The following is a 20,000-nucleotide window of genomic DNA, read 5'->3' as shown; positions in this document are numbered from 1 at the left end:
TTGGCACCGGAAGGTCGCCGGTTCAATCCCCAGACCAGCAGGATAAAATCGTGTATGCACGTTAGCCCTCCCTCATCACCACCACTGCCCTTGAGCAAGGCCCTTAACCTCCAACTGCTCCAGTGGAGCTGCTCAGTGGCAGCAGATCAGACTGTGGTGGTACTGGACAGGTTCCAGGTATGAATCCTGCAGTCCTCCAAAGTACCACTAGGGGGACACGTACCCCTGCAGTACTCCAAAGTACCCATAGGGGGACACGTACCCCCTGCAGTCCTCCAGAGTACCCCTAGAGGGACACGTACCCCCTGCAGTCCTCCAAAGTACCCCTAGGGGTACACGTACCACCATTTGAGAAACACTGGCTTAAGGAATCCATTGGTACTACTTATTGTTGGGAGGGGGGTTAAAACTCGGACCTGTCTTGTGTTTCAGAACAACAACCTGGACTGGTTTCCCCGGATGCAGGCGATGTCTCTGGTGGTGACGGACAGCGACGGCGAGCAGAACGAGATGAGGATGTTACAGGACAAACTGGCCATGACCATGAAGGTGGTGCTGACGCTGACCACGCAGCTGACCGAGCTCAAAGAGCAGGTAATACACATATATACATATAGTACACACAGTACACACATATTTACATATAGTACACACAGTACATTTACATATATACACATAGTACACACTGTACATACACAGTACACACACAGTACACACAGTGCATACACAGTACACATACAGAGTACACACACACACATATGTACACATAGTACATACACAGTACACACACACACACACATACACACAGTACACACACAGAGTACACACATATATACACATAGTACATACACAGTACACACAGTAAATACGCAGTACACACACACACACACACACACACACAGTACACCTATAGCAGCATAAGAGCTGGTCCAAGGCAAACCTGGACATACTATACTATGACTTTTTTTGACATATTATATTTTGATATACAGTTTAGAGCCGCTTTGACATCGATATGTTTCCAAAAGTAAGGATGTTTTTCTCACTTCGCCTGATGGGGGATGTTAAAAACCAAACCTGCGTCCTGTACTTCCTGTGTTCCTCTAGATGACCGAGCAGAGGAAGAGGAGACAGAGGATGGGATTTGACGTCCAATCAGGAGCCAGCCAATCGCTGCCTCCAAGCGCCGCGGGAGGAAACCACCAGATGTACAAAACATGAAGACGCACTGCTGAAGACCAATCAAACACAGGGACGGACTCACTGGTCATTACGATGTCCACCTCTGGAAACCATACAGCTGGACTGATATACATACATACATATATATATATATATATATATATATATATAAAGGAGAACATCCTTTACATGTTTATAAAAAATAAAAACACTAGACGACAGCTATGATATGTATCTCACTAAATTAGGGATGCACCGAATCCAGATTTTTGTGGTTTGCCTGAATCCTGAATCCCCTGGTTGAGATTCTGCTGAATCCTCGTCCCATCCTCAGTCCATGAACACAGTCAACTCATTAATGAAGTAAACAGTGACTGTCCTTCCTTTGCCGTACCTGAAGTTGCTGCATTTTGGCTGCTGTCTGTAGATTCCTTCATCACAACTCGTGATGTTTCATACCAGATGTTGTAACAGCGGTGATGTTGTGTATAGTTTAGGGTCCTCGCCACCACCAGACTAATCAGCATTACAGATTGAACATGTAGCTGGACTTCTTTTAACTGAAAGTTCTGCCAAACTACACTTTTTCTGCTCACCAGTTCCATTTTCACTTTCTCACAGCCTACTGCATTGAACGCTCCACCTACGTAAACACCTTCCCGTAATCAACGGCGCCGTCATTACGTCGACCAGCGTAGCGCGCGGAGTGCAAGCGTAGGGTTCAGTTCACTGGGAAAAAATTCTAAAGTTCGGCAGAAACCCAACCCCGTCAAAAAGCCCAATATTCAGCCGGATCTGAAGCCCAATCCTGGATTCGGTGCATCCTTACACTAAAGCACATTTTCTGTCTTTTACTTTGTAATGTCTGGCTGATCCAGAGTGAGTAAATCTGCAGTCCCTGATGGACAGAGTGAACACCTCGACTGTATACAAATAAAAGACATGTTAGCATCTCAGCTAAGTTTAGTTTGGTTCATTTAAATGTGTTGCTGTTAAAGCGTAATTCTCGCCAAAATGCAACCTAGGGTCTTTTTGTGAATGTACCCGAGTCAAACTTTAGTTTAAAAGCATATTTAGAACGGAAGTGCTACTTTTAAGATTTACCGTATTCTCGTTTTTGGGTCAAATGGTCTTTTGAATGGGAGTGCTAGGGGAACTCCACACAACATGAGACTTTGCTCCAAGTATCACCAGGAGCTCTACACCTTAACTCCACCGGTGACCAAGATATACTATAACCAGGAGCTCTACACCTTAACGAAAGCATTGGGAACATTTTTTGTGTTCACAGAGTTTACTAAAAAGAAAGGTTTTAACAACTCACCGTAGCTCTTGTTGTTTCCGGCTGCTACCACCTCGGCAGTCAAAACCAGTCAATATCTAAACAAGTAAGCCACAGATTTAGGATATCCTGTGGTCACCGGTGGAGTTAAGGTGTAGAGCTCCTGGTTATAGTATATCTTGGTCACCGGTGGAGTTAAGGTGTAGAGCTCCTGGTTATAGTATATCTTGGTCACCGGTGGAGTTAAGGTGTAGAGCTCCTGGTGATACTTGGAGCAAAGTCTCATGTTGTGTCGAGCCTTCTTAGTGTTTTAATAATAGCTATTTTGAGGCTAGCATCAAAGTGCCCCTAGCTCTCCCATTCAAAAGGCCATTTGACCGAAAAACGAGAATACGGTAAATCTTAAAAGTGGGGATTCCGTCCTAAATATGCTTTTAAACTAAAGTTTGACTCGGGTACATTCACAAAAAGACCCTAGGTTGCACTTTGGCGAGGATTACGCTTTAAGCACAAGAGACCCAAGTGTGTACAATATAGACGCTTTTATTTAAACAATGTGTGGTGATAATGAGCAATTATGTTTTTTTGTAAACCAACCTGGAAGTCAGTGATACTCCACAGCAGATTTTAAAAGGAAATTCTTTGAAAATCAACAATTTCGTATGATATTAACCCTTGTGTTGTCTTCCATTGGACCATGCACCTGTCGTCCTCCGGCGCCAAAACTTGAAAATCAACACTTTTTCTGACGGGTTTTTTTTAATCACTTTTGGCGTTTTTTTCAATGTTTTTGAATGTTTTTTTCACGTTTTAGACTTCTTTTCACTACCACGTATAAACATCACTAACACCAACTTATTATTAGTTTTACACTTATTTTTGGAATTCATGGTCAATAAACCTCATTTATAAGAAATTATACCTAATCATTGAGTTAAAAAAAATTATGAATTATTTAGACTAATATTAAAGGAAGGATCATCACAGACTGGTATATGTCAACTTTCAGTCAGGATAGTGTTTCGAAATATTTCAATTTTTGCTAAAAAATTGACTAAAACATCGTTTCAGAGTCGAGATCCGATCATTAGTTGTACTTGTGAAGCGCGTTGCATGGAATCATCCGTGTTATTTTTGGGTAATTAAAAATTAGGTAATTAACAAGAAACTCATATTTCTGATATAAACATTTTGAAAACGGGTCAAATTTGACCCGAAGACAACACAAGGGTTAAAACAATTTATTATTACATATTAACTGGTGTATTTTATGGTTCGGAACAAACAGACAGCCGAAGTCACGCCCCTTCCGATGGACCTCATGGAACCTTAATTCGGAAAAAATATGAACGGTAGTGAATGGGGAGAGGCAAATTATTTTTTCATCCCGTTTGAATTGAGCCATGGATTACACATATGATGTTCATCAGTTGACCACATATGACCACTTAGTTTTGTGTGAAACCGCTCAGTGAACTACATCTCTCGTCTCACACAATTTACGTCACCTAGCTTGATGCTCAACTTGCTCACTCGCTAGCTAGCTTAGCTCTGTTCCACAACACATGTAATGTTATCTCACCTGATGTGTTTTATCCAGTCAAGTGTTTTCAGCAGATAAGCAAAAGAACGAGCGAGATCATCTGCTCATTACAGTGACGTTACAGTGAGACGTCATCCATGCGACTTTGAAGTGTGAAGTCTTTCTAATGACGTATTTTCACAGTCTTATACTTGACAATAAACTGAGACTTTCTTCGGTTGAAAAATTATCTTTTAAATTGACGAACATCATATTTGTAATCCATAGCTCAATTCAAATGGGATAAAAAAAATAATAATTATCTCTCCATTGACTCTTGTTCATATTTTTCCAAAAGATACCTAGGTCCCATTGGCCGGAAGTAGCAGGGCGTGACGTTGGCTCTCTATACATTTGCAAAAGATTTTCTACCCAAATGGAGAACCGTATGGTTTAAAAACCGTTCTGCAGAGAGAATCAAAGGATCACAGACTTCCTGGTTGGAGGACTATGAGCTTCTCAGTGTCATAAGAAAATGCTAAATTGTGCACATGTACTGTATGTGTGTCTGCTAGGAGAATAATCAGGCATCAACTCACTTTAGTCGTTTTAGGGAAATATAAACAAAGATTGACATGCAACGTTTTCTTTGTTTGAACGTAAAGTGAGTTAAATCTAGTTGAGTGTTTTTATTGTAAATCTGGGATATTGTAGTTTTTAAGTGATATATTATTATTATTATTATGGTTTAATGGTGATATATTTATGGTTGTTTTTAACACTGTAACTAGCTCAGTACAGACACTGGATTTTTTTTAAGTGAGCTGCTTTTAGTAGAACTGCAAGTTTGTGAACAGAAAAGAACATTTGACTTTTATTCTTCAGTGAGAACAGACGTGTGGGGTGGGGGGGGGAGAGGACGGTATAATGAAGACCACACATCTTCAAAACAATAAAATATTTACTATGAAGAACAAAATGCATGTTTTCTGCAGTGTTGTTTGTTTTGGTTTCTATTTAAAAGGTAAAAATGCAGATTAGCGTTAGCTGGTTATACTATACCACGACAAAATAAACACTGACCTGCAGTCGTCATAGTATAGTATGTTGAAAAAAGTCATAAAAAGTAATATTATAATGTTGAAAAAAAGCCATAAAAAGTCATAGTATAGTATGTCGAAAAAAGAAATAAAAAGTCATAGTGTAGTATGTCGAAAAAAGAAATAAAAAGTCATAGTATAGTATGTCGAAAAAAGAAATAAAAAGTCATAGTATAGTATGTCGAAAAAAGAAATAAAAAGTCATAGTATGGTATGTCGAAAAGTCATAAAAAGTCATAGTATAGTATGCAGAGATGGCAAAAGTACTCACTTCCCGTACTCAAGTAGAAGTACAGATACTTGTGTTAAAAATACTCTGGTAAAAGTAGAAGTACTGATTTAACTTATTCACTCAAGTAAAAGTAACAAAGTACAGGCTTGGAAATTTACTTAAAGTATAAAAGTAAAAGTAGCTTTGCGAATGACAACCATATTTTATGCAAAGCTACCTGGACCACACAAATGTTACTAGAGGTCAAGCTGAGAAACGTCAGTGGACATGGAGAAAGGCTCTTTATATGCCATTGCCTACATTTTAAATGGATGTCTGCCAATATGCCTAAAACATGACATATATGATTATTGTGACAGAGACTGGGACTCCAGGTTAATAAGATTCTGACTGAGTAGCTATTTATGAATTTAGTTGTGATTCTGTGAGAATTCACAGATCCAGTTTCTCTTTTTTTAATCTTCCCCTTAACATTTAAAGGAATCTACATGTATGTGTGTGTGCTCAAATATGGCTTCTGGAAAGAAAATAAAGGATAAAATATGAATTACTAAACAGACATTAATTAAGAAGTTCCCCATACTTTAAGAGTTGCGCAGCACATTGGCCAGAATGCCTACTATCTCAAACATCTCTCTCAGATAAGGCCAAGGATGTCTTGCTGCTTGTCTGCTGATTTCTTCATTTTCAATCATGTTGCCATCCATACTACTATGTGCTAACGTTACCACCATCAAGCCGCAATGATTTGCCGCGAATGAATGCAGAATGCCGCCGAATCTGTCGAGTACTACAGTATATTCCCATCCAATTAGATTGAATGTGGTATTGATGACGCGAAAAATACGGTAACTCCATTGAAATTATTTGAAACGTGTTAGTAAGGACTACATTTGGACTGTATTTAAAGCTGATTCTGGTTTCCAACTTCGCCCCAGGTGTGTCTGTTAAAACACGGATGGAGACAACTTCTCTCTTCTGATGCTTTATTAAGATCAAGCAACGTGCAACCTAGGTAACAGGCGAAGAACACAAACAACAAAATCACTAGCTAACTTACTTTAAATTTGCAAGAACTATAGACCAATACAACAACAGGCTTAAATGAACTGACAACATAAGTTATACGACTTACAGTTCTTAAGGACGCACACACACGATCTCAACTGATTATCCTCCGGACAACTAGTCTCTTTTTCTTTTTGCTCCGTGTGTTGCGCGCGCCCGCTCGCGGTGAGGCGCGTGTCTGTGCTATTCTCCGACATGACTACCTCTTGTACAAAACTAAAGTAACGAGCCAATTTTGTAAAATGTAAGGAGTAGAAAGTACCGATATTCATGTTAAAATGTAAGGAGTAAAAGTAAAAAGTCGCCACAAAAAAATATAGTAAAGTAAAAATATCTGAAAAATCTACTTGAGTACAGTAACGAAGTATTTGTACTTCGTTACTTCCCATCTCTGATAGTATGTCAAAAAGTCATAAGAAGTCATAGTATAGTATGTCGAAAAAAATCATAAAAAGTCATAGTATGGTTTAATGGCTCTATGGTGTCTAGGAGTAGAGGACACTAATGGGCGACATTGGCCTTACATTCTACAACTCCACCAGACCAGACTGGACTAGGGCTGTCAATCTTCCTTTATAATACTATTCGAATTCCATTTGTTATTTTATTTAATATTCGAATAATATTCGAATATTAAATGCTCAAATTCATCCTGTTATTAATATTTACGATATTACACAGGCTTATGGACAGCCATAAATGGACAGCCCGAAAAAGCTACGTGGCATCCATCTCTCCATCCCATGGGCCCACCACCTGTGGGAGGAACCGCTGGGGTCGGGTGCGCTGCCACATGGGTGGCAGTGAAGGTCAGGGGCCTCGACGGATCAGACCCGGGCAGCAGACGCTGGCTCTGGGGACGTGGAACGTCACCTCTCTGTGGGGGAAGGAGCCGGAACTGGTGCGGGAGGTGGAGCGCTACCAGTTGGATCTGGTGGGGCTTACCTCTACGCACAGTCTCGGTTCTGGAACCATACTCCTGGATAGGGGTTGGACTCTTTTCTTCTCCGGAGTTGCCCAGGGTGTGAGGCACCGGGCAGGTGTGGGGATACTCACAAGCCCCCGGCTGAGCTCCGCTACGTTGGAGTTTACCCCGGTGGACGAGAGGGTCGCCTCCCTACGCCTGCGGATTGTGGGGGGGAAAACTCTGACTGTTGTTTGTGCGTATGCACCAAACAAGAGTTCGGAGTATTCGGCCTTCTTGGAGACCTTGAGTGGAGTCCTGTATGGGGCTCCAGTGGGGGACTCCATAGTTCTGCTGGGGGACTTCAATGCGCACGTGGGCAATGATGGAGACACATGGAGAGGCGTGATTGGGAGGAACGGCCTCCCTGATCTAAACCAGAGTGGTTGTTTGTTGTTGGACTTCTGTGCTAGTCATGGATTGTCTATAACAAACACCATGTTCGAACATAGGGATGCTCATAAGTGTACTTGGTACCAGAGCACCCTAGGCCAAAGGTCAATGATCGATTTTATAATCGTTTCATCTGATCTGAGGCCGTATGTTTTGGACACTCGGGTGAAGAGAGGGGCAGAGTTGTCAACCGATCACCATCTGGTGGTGAGTTGGGTCAGGGGGTGGGGGAAGACTCTGGACAGAGCTGGTAAGCCCAAACGGGTAGTGCGGGTGAACTGGGAACGTCTGGAGGAGGCCCCTGTCCGACAGACTTTCAACTCACACCTCCGGCGGAGCTTTTCGTGCATCCCTGTGGAGGCTGGGGGCATTGAACCCGAGTGGACAATGTTCAAAGTTTCCATTGCTGAAGCTGCGGCGAGGAGCTGTGGTCTTAGGGTCTTAGGTGCCTCAAGGGGCGGTAACCCACGAACACCGTGGTGGACACCGGTGGTCAGGGAAGCCGTCCGACTGAAGAAGGAGTCTTTCCGGGATATGTTATCCCAGAGGACTCCGGAGGCAGTTGCAAGGTACCGAAGGGCCCGAAGGGCTGCAGCCTCTGCCGTGAAAGAGGCAAAGCAGCGGGTGTGGGAGAGGTTCGGAGAAGACATGGAGAAAGACTTTCGGTCGGCACCAAGGTGCTTCTGGAAAACCGTTCGCCACCTCAAGAGGGGGAAGCGGGGAACCATCCAAGCTGTGTACAGTAAGGATGGGACGCTGTTGACCTCAACTGAGGAGGTAATAGGGCGGTGGAAGGAGCACTTTGAGGAACTCCTAAATCCGACTAATACGCCCTCTATGTAGAGGCAGAGCTGGAGGATGATGGGGGATTGTCGTCAATTTCCCTGGTGGAAGTTGCTGAGGTAGTTAAACAACTCCACAGTGGCAAAGCCCCAGGGATTGATGAGATCCGTCCAGAAATGCTTAAAGCTCTGGGTGTGGAGGGGTTGTCTTGGTTGACACGCCTCTTCAACATTGTGTGGAAGTCTGGGACGGTGCCTAAGGAGTGGCAGACCGGGGTGGTGGTTCCCCTTTTCAAAAAGGGGGACCAGAGGGTGTGTGCCAATTATAGGGGTATCACACTTCTCAGCCTCCCTGGTAAAGTCTTCTCCAAGGTGCTGGAAAGGAGGGTTCGGTCGATAGTCGAACCTCAGGTTGAAGAGGAACAATGTGGATTCCGTCCTGGTCGTGGAACAACGGACCAGATCTTTACTCTCGCAAGGATCCTGGAGGGAGCCTGGGAGTATGCCCAACCGGTCTACATGTGCTTTGTGGATCTGGAGAAGGCGTATGACTGGGTCCCCCGGGAGATACTGTGGGAGGTGCTGCGGGAGTATGGGGTGAGGGGGTCCCTTCTCAGGGCCATCCAATCTCTGTACGACCAAAGCGAGAGCTGTGTCCGGGTTCTCTGCAGTAAGTCAGACTCGTTTCAGGTGAGAGTTGGCCTCCGCCAGGGATGCGCTTTGTCACCAATCCTGTTTGTAGTATTTATGGACAGGATATCGAGGCGTAGTCGGGGTGGAGAGGGGTTGCAGTTCGGTGGGCTGGGGATCTCATCGCTGCTTTTTGCAGATGATGTGGTCCTGATGGCATCATCGGCCTGTGACCTTCAGCACTCACTGGATCGGTTCGCAGCCGAGTGTGAAGCGGCTGGGATGAGGATCAGCACCTCTAAATCTGAGGCCATGGTTCTCAGCAGGAAACCGATGGAGTGCCTTCTCCAGGTAAGGAATGAGTCCTTACCCCAAGTGAAGGAGTTCAAGTACCTTGGAGTCTTGTTCGCGAGTGAGGGGACAATGGAGCGGGAGATTGGTCGGAGAATCGGCGCAGCGGGTGCGGTATTACATTCAATTTATCGCACCGTTGTGACGAAAAGAGAGCTGAGCCAGAAGGCAAAGCTCTCGATCTACCGGTCAGTTTTCGTTCCTACCCTCACCTATGGTCATGAAGGCTGGGTCATGACCGAAAGAACGAGATCCAGGGTACAAGCGGCCGAAATGGGTTTCCTCAGGAGGGGGGCTGGCGTCTCCCTTAGAGATAGGGTGAGAAGCTCAGTCATCCGTGAGGAGTTCGGAGTAGAGCCGCTGCTCCTTCACGTCGAAAGGAGCCAGTTGAGGTGGTTCGGGCATCTGGTAAGGATGCCCCCTGGGCGCCTCCCTAGGGAGGTGTTCCAGGCACATCCAGCTAGGAGGAGGCCTCGGGGAAGACCCAGGACTAGGTGGAGGGATTATATCTCCAACCTGGCCTGGGAACGCCTCGGGATCCCCCAGTCAGAGCTGGTTAATGTGGCTCGGGAAAGGGAAGTTTGGGGTCCTCTGCTGGAGCTGCTACCCCCGCGACCCGAGACCGGATAAGCGGGCGAAGATGGATGGATGGATGGAATATTCGAATAGTAATTTTAGCATTCGAATAGTATTGATTTTTTTAATATTCGAATTATATTCGAATTTCGGAATTCGTTCCACCAGACCAGACTGGACATGTCAACCTCTACCAACTCCATCAGACCAGACTGGACATGTCAACCTCTACCAACTCCACCAGACCAGACTGGACATGTCAACCTCTACCAACTCCACCAGACCAGACTGGACATGTCAACCTCTACCAACTCGATCAGACCAGACTGGACATGTCAACCTCTACCAACTCCACCAGACCAGACTGGACATGTCAAACTCTACCAACTCCATCCAACAAAAACAGACGGCCAGCCCACACTGACCCAACTGTTGGAGTTTGTTGCCGTTTGTTGGAGCAGTGTGCAAGCTCCTTAACAATTAAATACACCCGGGGAAAAACCAAGGAAAAGGCGAAAACAGTTCAAGCATAAATTAGTTAATTATATTGTAAAGCTAAATACAAACAAGATAAAACAACACTGGTTCACACAACAACAACGTTTAACAACGCACAACGAAGCACTAACATGCGACTTCCACATAGCCATCTGGTACACGCTGGATCTCTGGCCCACTGGCTTGACTCTGGCTTCCACTGAAGCACTCTCCCACTCACACTGGCTCGACTCTGTAAAAAAATTCGTAGTATAGTATGTTGAAAAAAGTCATAGTATAGTACGTCAAAAAAAGTCATAAAAAGTCATAGTATAGTATGTCAAAAAAGTCAAAAAGTCATAAAAAGTCATAGTAAAGTATGTCAAAAAAGTCAAAAAGTCATAGTATAGTATGTCGAAGAAAAGTCATAAAAAGTCATCGTGTAGCATGATGAAAAAATGTTTGAGTTCTTCATGCTTTAATGATGCTGGTTGTATTATTTTGCAACAGCATCATTTCATTGCAAATGAGTCAAAAAAGTCATATATAGTATGTCGAAAAATGTCGAAAAGTCATAGTATAGTATGTCGAAAATGTCATAAAAGTCATAGTATAGTATGTCGAAAATGTCATAAAAAGTCATATTACAGTATGTCGAAAATGTCATAAAAAGTCATATTACAGTATGTCGAAAATGTCATAAAAGTCATAGTATAGTATGTCAAAAAAGTCATAAAAAGTTATAGTATAGCATGTTGAAAAATGTCGAAAAAAGTTATACTATAGTATGTCGAAAATGTCAAAAAGTCATAAAAAGTCATAGTATAGTAAGTTGAAAAAAGTCACTAAAAGTCATAGTATAATATGTCGAAAATGTCGAAAATGTCAAAAAGTTATATTACAGTATGTCGAAAAAAGTCATAAAAAGTCACAGTATAGTATGTTGAAAAATGTCGAAAAAAGTCATAGTATAGTATGTCAAAAATGTCAAGAAGTCATAAAAAGTCATAAAAAGTCATAAAAAGTCATTTTACAGTATGTCAAAAAAGTCATAAAAAGTCATAGTATAGTATGTCGAAAATGTCGAAAAGTCCTAAAAAGTAATAGAATAGTAAGTTGAAAAAAGTCACAAAAAGTCACAGTATAGTATGTCGAAAAAAGTCATAAAAAGTCATAGTATAGTATGTCGAAAAAAGTCCTAAAAAGTAATAGTATAGTATTTTGAAAAAAGTCCTAAAAACTCATAGTATAGTATGTCGAAAACAGTTCTAAAAAGTCATAGTATAGTATGTCAAAAATGTCAAAAATGTCATAAAACGTCACAGTATAGTATGTCAAAAAAGTCATAAAAAGTCATAGTATCGTATGTTGAGAAATGTCGAAAAGTCATAAAAAGTCATACTACAGTATGTCGAAAAAAGTCATAGTATAGTATGTCGAAAATGTAATAAAAAGTCATAATACAGTGTAGTAGCCATTCTTTAACGATTTATTTTGTTTGAATTTATTATAATGATGTTTTGCCTATTCTTCTTAAGTTGTGCCCTCTACAGGTCAGAAGGTATTAAATAGGAAGGTGACGGGGTGGAGGTGTGGCTGACTGGGAGCGCACAGCTTTTTGACCTTGCTACAGGAACCGCTGCTCCTTTAGTTAAAAATATCCAGTCTGCTTTTTAATTTATTTATAAGATAAAGGATCCGTACTATTTTTCATGTTGGAATAAAAGACCATCTACTGATGCAACAATACTCTCTTGGATGTTTTTCTTGGGTTTATTGGAATAAAACAAGCGTCAAAGATTTCCCCAGTCAACACCAAGGTGACAAAGAACAAACTCAGGACAAAATAGTCACTACATTCTACTACAAAAAAGTTCTAAAAAGTCATAGTATAATATGTTGAAAATGTCAAAAAGTCATAAAAGTCATTTTACAGTATGTCGAAAAAAGTCATAAAAAGTTATAGTATAGTATGTTGAAAAATGTCAAAAAAAGTCATAGTATAGTAGTCAAAAATGTCAAAAAGTCATATTACAGTATGTCGAAAAAAGTTATAAAAAGTCATAGTATAGTATGTCGAAAAAAGTCATTAAAAATCATAGTATAGTAAGTTGAAAAAAGTCACTAAAAGTCATAGTATAGTATGTCGAAAATGTCAAATGTCAAAAAGTTATATTACAGTATGTTGAAAAATCTCGAAAAAAGTCATAGTATAGTAAGAAGAAAAAAAGTCATAAAAAGTCATAGTATAGTATGTCAAAAATGTCAAGAAGTCATAAAAAGTAATAGAATAGTAAGTTGAAAAAAGTCACAAAAACTCATAGTATAGTATGTCGAAAATAGTTCTAACAAGTCATCGTGTAGCATGATGAAAAAATGTTTGAGTTCTTCATGCTTTAATGATGCTGGTTGTATTACTTTGCAACAGCATCATTTCATTGCAAATGAGTCAAAAAAAATCATAGTATAGTATGTCGAAAATGTCAAAAAGTCATAAAAACTCAGATTACAGTATGTCAAAAAAAGGCATAAAAAAAGTCATAGTGTAGTATGTTGAAAAATATCGAAAGAAGTCATAGTATAGTATGTCGAAAATGTCATAAAAGTCATAATACAGTATGTCATAAAAAGTCATAGTATAGTATGTCGAAAAAGACTCATAAAAAGTCATATTAGAGTATTTCGAAAAAAGTTCTAAAAAGTCATAGTATAGTATGTCGAAAATCTCAAGAAGTCATAAAAAGTCATTACAGCATGTCGAAAAAAGTCATAAAAAATCATAGTATGTCGAAAATGTCATAAAAAGTCACAGTATAGTATGTCGAAAATAGTCCTAAAGTCATATTACAGTATGTTGAAAAAAGTCCTAAAAACTCATAACTCGTAAGTTGAAAAAAGTCACAAAAAGTCATAGTATAGTATGTCGAAAATAGTTCTAACAAGTCATAGTGTAGCATAATCAAAAAATGTTCAAGTTCTTCATGCTTTAATGATGCTGGTTGTATTATTTTGCAACAGCATCATTTCATTGCAAATGAGTCAAAAAAAGTCATATTACAGTATGTCGAAAAAAGGTTCTAAAAAGTCATAGTATAGTATGTCAAAAATGTCAAAAAGTCATAAAAAGTCAGATTACAGTATGTCAAAAGTCATAAAAAAATCATAGTATAGTATGCTGAAAAATGTCGAAAGAAGTCATAGTATAGTATGTCAAAAATGTCAAAAAGTCATAAAGTCATATTACAGTATGTTGAAAAAAGTCATAAAAAATCATAGTATAGTATGTCGAAAATGTCATAAAAGTCATAATACAGTATGTCGAAAAAAAGTTCTAAAAAGTCATAGTATAGTATGTCGAAAATGTCAAAAAGTCATAAAAACTCAGATTACAGTATGTCAAAAAAAGTCATAAAAAGTCATAGTATAGTAAGTTGAAAAAAGTCACAAAAAGTCATAGTATAGTATGTCAAAAACAGTTCTAACAAGTCATAGTGAAGCATGTCGAAAAAATGTTTGAGTTCTTCATGCTTTAATGATGCTGGTTGTATTATTTTGCAACAGCATCATTTCATTGCAAATGAGTCATAAAAGTCATTTTACAGTATGTCGAAAAAAGTTCTAAAAAGTCATAGTATAGTATGTCAAAAATGTCAAAAAGTAATAAAAAGTCATATTACAGTATGTTGAAAAAAGTAATAAAAAGTCATAGTATAGTATGTCGAAAATCTCAAAAAGTCATAAAAAGTCATATTACAGTATGTCGAAAATGTCATAAAAAGTCATTACAGCATGTCGAAAAAAGTCATAAAAAATCATAGTATAGTATATCGAAAAAAGTCATAAAAAGTAATAATATAGGAAATTGAAGAAAGTCAATAAAAGTAATAGAATAGTATGTCGAAAAATGTCATAAAGTCATATTACAGTATTTTCATAGTATAGTATGTCGAAAACAGTTCTAACAAGTCATAGTGTAGCATGTCAAAAAAATGTTCGAGTTCTTCATGCTTTAATGATGCTGGTTGTATTATTTTGCAACAGCATCATTTCATTGCAAATGAGTCAAAAAAGTCATTTTACAGTATGTCAAAAAAAGTTCTAAAAAGTCATAGTATAGTATGTCAAAAATGTCATAAAAAGTCACAGTATAGTATGTCGAAAAAGTCAAAAAGTCGTAAAGTCATATTAAAGTATGTCGAAAAAAGTCGTAAAAAATCATAGTATAGCATGTTGAAAAATGTCAAAAAAAGTCATAAAAAGTCCTATTACAGAATGTCGAAAAAAGTCATAAAAAAATCATAGTATAATCTGTCGAAAATGTCATAAAAAGTAATAGTATAGTAAGTTGAAAAAAGTCACAAAAAATTAATAGTATAGTATGTCGAAAAATGTCATAAAAAGTCATATTACAGTATGTCGATAAAAGTACTAGAAAGTCATAGTATAGTATGTTGAAAACAGTTCTAACATTGTAGCAGTGTAGCATGTCGAAACATTTTTCGAGTTCTTCATGCTTTAATGTTGGTTGTATTATTTTGCAACAGCATCATTTCATTGTAAATGAGTCAAAAAAGTCATATTACAGTATGTCAAAAAAAATCATAAAAAATCATAGAATAGTATGTCGAAAATGTCATAAAAGTCACAGTATAGTATGTTGAAAAATGTCGAAAACAGTTATAGTATAGTATGTTGAAAAAATGTCAAGAAAAGTCATAGTATAGTATGTCAATATGTCAAAAAAAAGTCATAAAAAAATCATAAAAAAATCATAGTATAGTATGTCAAAAATGTCAAATTCATAAAAAGTCATATTAGAGTATGTTGAAAAAAGTTCTAAAAAGTCATAGTATAGTATGTTGAAAATGTCAAAAAGTCATAAAAAGTCATAAAAAATCATAGTATAATATGTTGAAAATGTCATAAAAAGTCACTGTATAGTAAGTTGAAGTCATAAAAAGTCATAGTATAGTATGTCGAAAAAAGTCATAAAAAGTCAAACAGTCGTATGAAAAAGTTTAGGCTGGAAATCTGGTGGAAGTTCCATCATGCTGTGGGACTGTGTGGCCAGTGTTAAAGTTGAAGGTCGCATGGATTCCACTCAATGTTGAAGAATCAGTCACAAAGTTGAAGTTACACCGGGGCTGGATATTTCAACAAGACAATGACCCAAAACACTGCTCAAAATCTACTTGGGCATTTATGTTTTGATGCATATTGCACATTTTCTGTTAATCCAATAAACCTCATTTCACTACTGAAATAGTACTGTGTCCATCAGTTATTTGATAGATAAAAATGAAATTGCTGATCCAAACACCCAATTATTTATAAATGAAAATCATGAAAATTGTCAGGGGTGCCCAAACTTTTCATTAAAAAAGTCATAAAAAGTTGGGCGCCTGGGTAGCTCAGTTGGTAGAGCGTGCGCCCATATATAGAGGTTTACTCCTCGACTCAGCGGGCCAGGGTTCAACTCTGACCTGTGGCCCTTTGCTGCAAGTTATTCCCCCCCTCTGTCTCTCTTCCCTTTCATGTCTTCAACTGTCCTGTCGAATAAAGGCCTAAAAATGGCCAAAAAAATAATCTTAAAAAAAAGACATAATATAGTATGTCGAAAAAAGTCATAAAGTCATATTAATGCCGGTTACACACTGGAAGCGTCTCGCGAGCGTTTCAGCCGCGTGGCGTGTCCGTTTATATTTCGGCTCCCATGTTAACAGGTCAGAGCTTACACACTGCCTGCGCGAGACGCGCGTGCTAGAAAATAGAACCGACGCCTATTTTTCATGCGAGACGCGAGCGTGTTGGAAGCGTTTCCAGGCAAAATAGAATAGGAAAATATGTTTATATGTCATTTAGACACGAATGCATATTAATAAATGACATCTTGATGTTTGAAAGTCTCGATGTTTTGACATCAGTGTAGATATAAATGTAATAAAAAACTTCAGAGAAAAGATTTTCAAATATAGCACCTGTCATACAGAACGAAATATTCTGTAACATATTTTGCAGTCAATACTGCCGACGTTGTCTTACTTTAATCAAATCAGTAGGCTATATATTTATTTTAAGTTTAACAACTCTCCCCATACGTCGAACACGCCTATATATAAAAGGTAGAATAGGCTACAATAACAACGTAGTGTGTGTTCTGAGTGACAGTCCAGCTACAAAAAGTTGTTATAAACAGACAGCCCACTTTCCCAGTTTTCAGAGTTTGAATGTGTCGGCGCTATGTCCCGAGATCAGCCCTCCCTGTACCTAGCAGCAGCAGCAGCAGCAGCAGCAGGAGCAGCAGCAGCAGGAGGAGCAGCTGCAGGAGGAGCAGCAGCAGCAGCAGCAGCAGCAGCAGCAGCAGCAGCAGCAGCAGCAGCAGCAGCAGCAGCAGCAGCAGCAGGAGGAGCAGCAGCAGCAGCAGCAGCAGCAGCAGCAGCAGCAGCAGCAGCAGCAGCAGCAGCAGCAGCAGGAGGAGCGCCGCGTCACACACGCTTCTGGTGTGTAGGACACAGAAAAATCCACGCAGCCGCCACGCTTCTGAGACGCAACAGAAATGCCACGCTCGCGCGTCGCATCCAGTGTGTAACCGGCCTAACTGTTTCGTTCACTACATCTTACACCCACTGGATCACCGTTGAAAACTGTACAGAAATCGGCAGATTCAGTTTGGTTCTGACACACCAACAAACTGCACACACACACACACACACACACACACACACACACACACACACACACACAACTGTACTTATGTGTGTGTGTGTGTGTGTGTGTCTATAAATAGGCTTTATTGTTCTCAGTTCACCCTGCTGTCAGTGTGTGTAATCTGATGTTATGTACAGATAGTTGACCGCCTAAGGATATAATGCATCATGTTTCCATTAGAACAGGTGATCTCATAGTGTGTGATACCTACGGTCTGTGTGTGTGTGTGTGTGTGTGTGTGTGCATGCGTGCGTATGTGTGTGTGTGCATGCGTGTGTGTGTGTGTGTGTGTGTGCAGAGCTTCCATTAGGATTTCGGAGCTTTGCTGTGGAGCCTCGGAGGAATGCAGCTCCAGCTGTTGGTTGTCGCAGGCAGCAGCAGCTGCTCGCTCATTTAGCTTCAGTCAATCACAAGCAAAAAGGTGCTTAACCCTTTTTGTCAAGAAACATTCAAAAGTTCTTTGTAAATCTTTACAATCATTCCACGAAAGAACCAGCAGACCTGCCTTGTTGCACCGTCCACAATGTTGTTTCCTGAAGAGAACGGAGTTTGAGAACGGAAACACACAGAGAGAGGAAGGGGAGTGAGCCACGCGCCAGCTCCTGGGGCTCCAGGCCCGAAAGGTTTTCTCCAAAGCCCCAAATCTACTAATGTTAACAACGACTGGCCCCGCCCCTGTTGGATGTCAGGCTTCATCCTGAAAATGTTCTTCAGATGATCCAGACCAGCAGGAAATTAGCAGAGTCGGCAGGAGAGTGGAGAGTTGATTTCCCGATCCTGATGAGCGACTCTTAGCCACATGCATCCAAACCTGAGCCACAAAAAGCCAAACTAACATTTGTAAAATAGACAATTCAGCATTAAGTTTAGCAGAGCTGACGGAGAGGAGATTGGAGCAGGCCACGCCTTCTCGAACAAATCACACGTGAAGAGAGATAAATATTAACACCAACTAAGTGATTCTATGTGTGTATCATATATATACATATATATATATATATATATATACTGTGTGTGTGTGTGTGTGTGTGTGTGTGTGTGTGTGTGTGTGTGTGTGTGTGAGTGTGTGTGTGTGTGTGTGTGTGTGTGCAGCATTAGTGAGTGACAGCAGGGGGATTGAGGGATTAGTTTAGGGTTCCCTTGGCGTCTCATTGTTTAACTAAAATAAGTTTATAGCCCATTGTTCTGGAGTGTGTGTGTGTGTGTGTGTGTGTCTGCGTGTGTCTGTGCATGTGTATGTATGTGTGTCTGTGTGTGTGTGTGTGTGTGTGTGTGTGTGTGTGTGTGTGTGTTCGGATTTTTCCGTCATTTATCCGAAAAGGCTTACCAGGAAGCACACAATGTCATGACTCATGTTTGTCCTTAAGTTTATTTTAAATTAAATGACCACAGGTCATAAACCTGAAATACAAACAAATAATGGCAATATATTATTCAAATATATCGTGTAAATATATTATTTAAATAATATAATAATAATGTAAATAATGAAATCAAAGAAGCCTGCAACACCATCAAAATGTGGCAAATCTGGCTTAAAACATTGACTACATCACCCAGAATGCCTAGCGCCAGAGGAGCATGCGCACAGTGACTCTGCTGTCACTGGTTGCTATGGACGCTGTCACAGGACACAGAACCCATGCTAGATCCAAATAAAAGAATTCAAATGTGTGTGTGTGTGTGTGTTAGAGAGAAGACACACCAGCCCGATAATCGGGCGTTGGGCCGTCTGGCGAGGTCGGTGACTCGAGTCTGTTCCGTGTGTCCCGTGCCGTCGGCCGTCCGAGGAGCCGTCGGCCTTCATTTTGGCCGACCCGACATGTTCAGTCTGGAGAGAGCAGTCGGGACTCGCCAGGAAATGGCGAGCGGATGAGCCGCTCAAAATCTGACAAAAATCTTTTAAACTGACCTTTGTTGATCTGAAATGAAGACAGATTCAGCAACTGCACGGCCTATTTCTCTCTTAAAATGTTTTCAGAAACACGTTTCGGTGAACTATTTTAGTCCAATATGAGATCATATTCTGAACGAGCCGCCATGACAGTCTGGCTGTGAATTTCTGGAGAAAAAAGACCCACGTGAGGCGTTCGTCCAATCAGCTGCCGGTTTTCATTTTCTGGTAAATAATCAGACTGTTAATGGAAACAATACAGAGAAGCGCCGCCTGCTGCTATGGAGACGTATTACGTTTTGTGCACGTGCAGAGCGTACGCTCAAGTCAGCGTCTCCTCAGTGTGTTCTGAGACATTTTTTGGACCTCGGGGACCCGACTGATCAGTCCGACTGACTTTACTGCTGACGGTCGGCCCGTCTGGCTGGTGTGTCAGGGCCCTTAGTGTGTGTCTGTGTGTTAGTGTGTGTGTGTGTGTGTGTGTGTGTGTGTGTGTGAGACAGTTGTGTGGGATCTGGCTCATCGATTTGATTTATGATAAAACAGGTAAACTTGTGTGATGTCAGCGTGTTCAATGTCAATATTGTTCTAGTGTCTTCTCTCCTCTGGGACAGGAAACTGAAGATCTTTGAGTCGTGGACAGAACCAGACATGTGATGACGTCATCTTGGACTTTAAAAGCCTATGACGTCACCACAATGTTAAATCTCAGGGCCAGAGGGATAAACACTATCCCTCATTTCATTCATTGCGCAGCTTGTAAAGCACTATCTTTATTCATAAGGAATCTTTGCTATCGCTAACAACAGAGTGTTTACACAAATTCCTCACAAACTATA

The 20,000-nt window shown here is 40.4% G+C and overlaps 1 protein-coding gene across 1 annotated transcript in view; it reads left to right on the top strand.

Annotated features, from left to right (window-relative positions):
• Positions 1 to 17,301, top strand: part of itpr3 (inositol 1,4,5-trisphosphate receptor, type 3) — a 148,129-nt gene extending 130,828 nt beyond the window's left edge. Inside the window, exons 59-61 of the mRNA XM_036007833.1 lie at positions 433 to 594; positions 1,108 to 1,242; positions 17,255 to 17,301. Of these exons, the coding sequence (XP_035863726.1) occupies positions 433 to 594; positions 1,108 to 1,221 (276 nt within the window). The 3' untranslated portion in view covers positions 1,222 to 1,242; positions 17,255 to 17,301. The remainder of the gene's footprint in view (positions 1 to 432; positions 595 to 1,107; positions 1,243 to 17,254) is intronic.
• Positions 17,302 to 20,000: the final 2,699 nt, after the last annotated feature.

Source organism: Sander lucioperca, chromosome 12, assembly GCF_008315115.2.
Source record: "Sander lucioperca isolate FBNREF2018 chromosome 12, SLUC_FBN_1.2, whole genome shotgun sequence".
Taxonomy (NCBI): domain Eukaryota; kingdom Metazoa; phylum Chordata; class Actinopteri; order Perciformes; family Percidae; genus Sander; species Sander lucioperca.
Note: the sequence above shows the minus strand (reverse complement) of the source record. Positions and strands in the feature narration are given on the sequence as shown.